We start from the raw sequence: 4,347 nt of genomic DNA on the forward strand, positions 1-4,347 counted from the left end.
ACCATCCTTAGCATTTCTCCATGCCCATACATTTGAAATATCTGGTGAAAGGAAGGGTGAAACCATATGTTGAAGGAGCTGCATCTCATTAGTACAGTATTATTTTCATCTGATTGGAGAAGAATCGTGTCTTCATTCGGAAACGTATATAGTAGGATAGATAATTTATCGGCTGGTAAGTGTCAAGGTATTTTTTCTTCCACTTTCATCTTTTTAACCGGGTCTCCTGCTTGGTCCTGGGGGCGCAGAATACCCTAACCCAAGACAGGCTGAGCGTTTCAATCCTAGGTGCCTCTTTAGCTGTCACTTCCCTTTAGATCTGCTGATCGCATGGGCATGTGCTTTAGAAAGATTAATCATCTCTAAATGCTTTAATCAGCTAAAATGACTAATATGTGGTATGCATTTATCTGATAATATACCGTTCCATTAATTCATCTGTGTGTTTGAAAGGGGAATGTGTTCTTTTAAATCAGGATTGTTAACCGTTTACTGTTTTAAAGATGTTGTGGTGGCTTCTGAAGGGAACTGTTTTCTCAGGGACATTAGAAAACCTTGCACATTCCTTTGAACTTACATATGAAATAATATCGAGCTGGCAGGGAGAGAGATTCAAGGACTGAAATTCAATAACTTTGGGAGTTTGCATGTATAAAAGATGTAGTGTGACACTGGAGAAATCTGCCCACTGCTACGAGATTTCCCCCCTTTAGTTGACACGGGCTACGATGGCTATAAAGCCAAAACTGCAAACAAGTATGAAATACACGCAGTTCTGAACGCTGGTCCTATGGCAGAAAACACGCAAAGACGCAACACGTTCTGCCTGTGTGCTCCTATCGTTGTATGGTCTGCATGTGCTGTCCTCTTTATAGGTGGCATTTACCAAAAGGGGGGGGGGGGGCGGAGGGAGATGAGGGAGGCTGATATCGCGTGATTAAACCTTTTAACATCTCTTAAGTATAAATCAGGGCAAGGCTCGCACAACCGACAGCCCTAGAGTTTATTGTGAACGTCTACCCAACAATTGCTGAACTTTCCAGGAGTCTAACACAAGTCTAGCAGGTAGGGGCTTGGTAAAAGGAGCGGGGCAGGAGAGAAATACTGAAAATCTGCATTTTTTTTTCCCGTTGCAGTTTTGTAAACGTCAACAAATGATGAAACCTTCCTCGGCAGAGACGCTTCATAAAGGAAGGATGTTGTGGATAATTCTTCTAAGCACAATTGCTCTAGCATGGACTACACCAATTCCCTTGATAGAGGACTCGGAGGAACTCGATGAGCCCTGCTTTGATCCATGTTACTGTGAAGTGAAGGAGAGCATTTTCCATATACATTGCGACAACAAAGGATTTATAAATATTAGTCAGATAACAGAGTCGTGGTCGAGACCTTTTAAACTTTATCTGCAGAGGAATTCCATGAGGAAATTGTACACCAACAGTTTTCTTCATTTGAACAACGCTGTGTCTATTAACCTTGGGAACAATGCACTGCAGGACATTCAGACGGGGGCTTTTAATGGGCTCCGAGTTCTGAAGAGGTTGTATTTGCACGAAAACAAATTGGACATTTTCAGAAACGACACTTTCTTGGGTTTGGAAAGTCTGGAATATCTGCAGGCAGATTACAATGTCATTAAGCGGATTGAAAGCGGGGCATTTCGAAACCTAAGTAAATTGAGGGTCCTTATCCTAAATGACAATCTGATCCCCATGCTTCCCACCAACCTATTTAAGTCTGTGTCCTTAACCCACTTGGACTTGCGCGGGAACAGGTTAAAAGTCCTTTCGTACCGTGGGATGTTGGACCATATTGGCAGGAGCCTGATGGAGATTCAGCTGGAGGAGAACCCGTGGAACTGTACGTGTGAGATCGTGCAGCTGAAGAGCTGGCTGGAGCGCATCCCCTACACCGCCCTGGTGGGGGACATCACCTGCGAGACCCCCTTCCACTTCCACGGGAAGGACCTGCGGGAAATCAAAAGAAGTAAGCTCTGCCCCATGCTGTCTGACTCCGAGGTGGAAGCCAGCCTGGGCATCCCTCAGCTGTCATCCAGCAAGGAGAACGCGTGGCCTACGAAGCCGTCCTCCATGCTGTCCTCCTTCCATTTCACCGCTTCCTCCGTTGAGTACAAAACGTCAAACAAGCAGCCCAAGCCCACCAAGCAGCCCAGGGCACCCCGGCCTCCCCCAACGCCCCGTGGCCTGTACCCCGGGCCCAACCAGCCGCCCGTGGCTGCCTACCAAACGAGGCCCCCGATCCCCATCATCTGCCCCACCGGCTGCTCCTGCAGTTTGCACATCAACGACCTGGGCCTGACGGTCAACTGCAAGGAGCGAGGGTTTCACAACATCTCTGAGCTCCTGCCCAGGCCCCTGAATGCCAAGAAGCTCTACCTGAGCGGGAATTTGATCCAGAAAATCTACCGCTCCGATTTCTGGAATTTTTCCTCCTTGGATCTCTTGCACCTGGGGAACAACCGCATCTCCTACGTGCAGGACGGGGCCTTTATCAACCTGCCCAATCTCAAGAGCCTCTACCTGAACGGCAACGACATCGAGCGGCTCACCCCGGGCATGTTCCGGGGCCTGCAGAGTTTGCATTACCTGTACTTCGAGTACAACCTGATCAGGGAAATCCAGCCAGCGGCCTTCAGCCTCATGCCCAACCTGAAGCTGCTCTTCCTCAACGACAACCTGCTCCGCACCCTGCCCACCGACGCCTTCGCCGGCACCTCGCTGGCCCGCCTCAACCTGCGCAACAACCACTTCTTGGCGCTGCCGGTGGCCGGGGTGCTGGAGCACCTGCACGCCATCGTGCAGATCGACCTGAAGCTCAACCCCTGGGACTGCACCTGCGACCTGGTGCCCCTCAAGCAGTGGCTCGAGGCGCTCAGCTCGGTCAGCGTGGTGGGCGACGTGTTGTGCGCCAGCCCCGAGCGCTTGGCTCGCCGCGACCTGCGCTCCCTTGAGCTGGGGGCGCTCTGCCCCGCAGCCCTGCGCCCCCCCGCCGCCGCCGCCGCTGCCGCCGCCTCGCCCCCGGCCGCCGCCGCCCCCCCGCCGCCCTCCGCCACCGGCGCGGCCGCCTACGAGCTGCCGCCGCCCGCCGCCGCCGTGCCGCTCTCCGTGCTCATCCTCAGCCTGCTGGTCCTCTTCTTCTCGGCCGTGCTGCTGGCCGCCGGGCTCTTCGCCTTCGTGCTGAGGCGCCGCCGGAGGAAGCGGCCGTTCCGCGGGCCCCGGGCGGAGGCGGCGGAGCTGGGCGGCCCGGGGGGCTTCCAGGAGGGCGGCGGCGGGGAGCGCTCCCCGGAGAAGGCGCCCCCGGCGGGCCACGTCTACGACTACATCCCGCACCCGGTGACCCAGATGTGCAACAACCCCATCTACAAGCCGCGGGAGGACGACGAGGAGGACGAGGCGGCGGCGGGGGGCGGCGGGGGGGAGGCGGCCGAGCTGCTGCGGGGCGCCGGAGAGCGTTTCGCCGCCGCGCCCCCCGGCCCGGAGCCGGGCACCAACTACCGCACCTTGCTGGAGAAGGAGCAGGAGTGGAGCCTGGCCGTGTCCAGCTCGCAGCTCAACACCATCGTGGCCGCCCACCCGCAGCATCCCGCGGGCGGAGGGCTGGCGGCGGGCACCGGGGGGCCGGGGGCGGCGGCGGCGGCGGGCGGAGCCCCCCGGGACCGCGACCGCCCGCCCCCCTGCGCCGTGGGCTTCGTGGACTGCCTGTACGGCACCGTGCCCAAGCTGAAGGAACTGCACGTGCACCCCCCTGGCATGCAATACCCGGACCTCCAGCAGGACGCCAGGCTCAAAGAAACCCTTCTCTTCGCGGCCGGCAAGGGCTTCTCAGAGCACCAAACCCCCACAAGCGAATACCTCGAGTTAAGGGCCAAACTCCAAACCAAGCCGGATTACCTCGAAGTCCTGGAGAAGACCACGTACCGGTTCTGACCGCCGCCCCGCCGCCCGCCCGGCACCGCCGCATGCGAGGGGAGGCTCCAGCTGTGCGCTCTGCCCGCCAGCTGTGCGCGCTGCGGGCAGGGCTGGCCTCAGAGCAGTAATCGACGAAGTGCCTTCGCAGACTTTTGCCAGCAGATGTTAATCAATCATTATTTTTTATACTGAAACTGAGACTTTGACTGTGCCATGTCTAAGGTATATTATTATTATTATTATTATTATTATCGGGGATCTTTGTATTGATCCTGATTAAGTAAATTCCATGTGTGTCTCTTTTTTTTTTTCCTTTTTTTTTTTTTTCTTTTTTCTTTTTTTCCATTGCAGTAAACTTCCTCTATATTGTCCCTTGGAGGGGAGGGGGAGGGAAGATGGCATTTTGTGGCTTGCT

At 55.3% G+C, this 4,347-nt stretch overlaps 1 protein-coding gene across 1 annotated transcript; it reads left to right on the forward strand.

Annotated features, from left to right (window-relative positions):
- The first annotated feature begins 1,154 nt into the window (after nt 1–1,154).
- SLITRK3 (SLIT and NTRK like family member 3) lies at nt 1,155–3,950 on the forward strand. Its single transcript, XM_040567458.1, has one exon. It carries the CDS (start codon nt 1,155–1,157, stop codon nt 3,948–3,950), a length of 2,796 nt encoding a protein of 931 aa, XP_040423392.1.
- The last annotated feature ends 397 nt before the right edge of the window (nt 3,951–4,347 follow it).

The sequence above is a fragment of the Cygnus olor genome, chromosome 9, assembly GCF_009769625.2.
Source record: "Cygnus olor isolate bCygOlo1 chromosome 9, bCygOlo1.pri.v2, whole genome shotgun sequence".
Taxonomy (NCBI): domain Eukaryota; kingdom Metazoa; phylum Chordata; class Aves; order Anseriformes; family Anatidae; genus Cygnus; species Cygnus olor.

Bases quoted from the DNA above. Each gene is read 5' to 3' on its own strand.
- SLITRK3 (XM_040567458.1), top strand. From the start codon at position 1,155: ATGATGAAACCTTCCTCGGCAGAGACGCTTCATAAAGGAAGGATGTTG.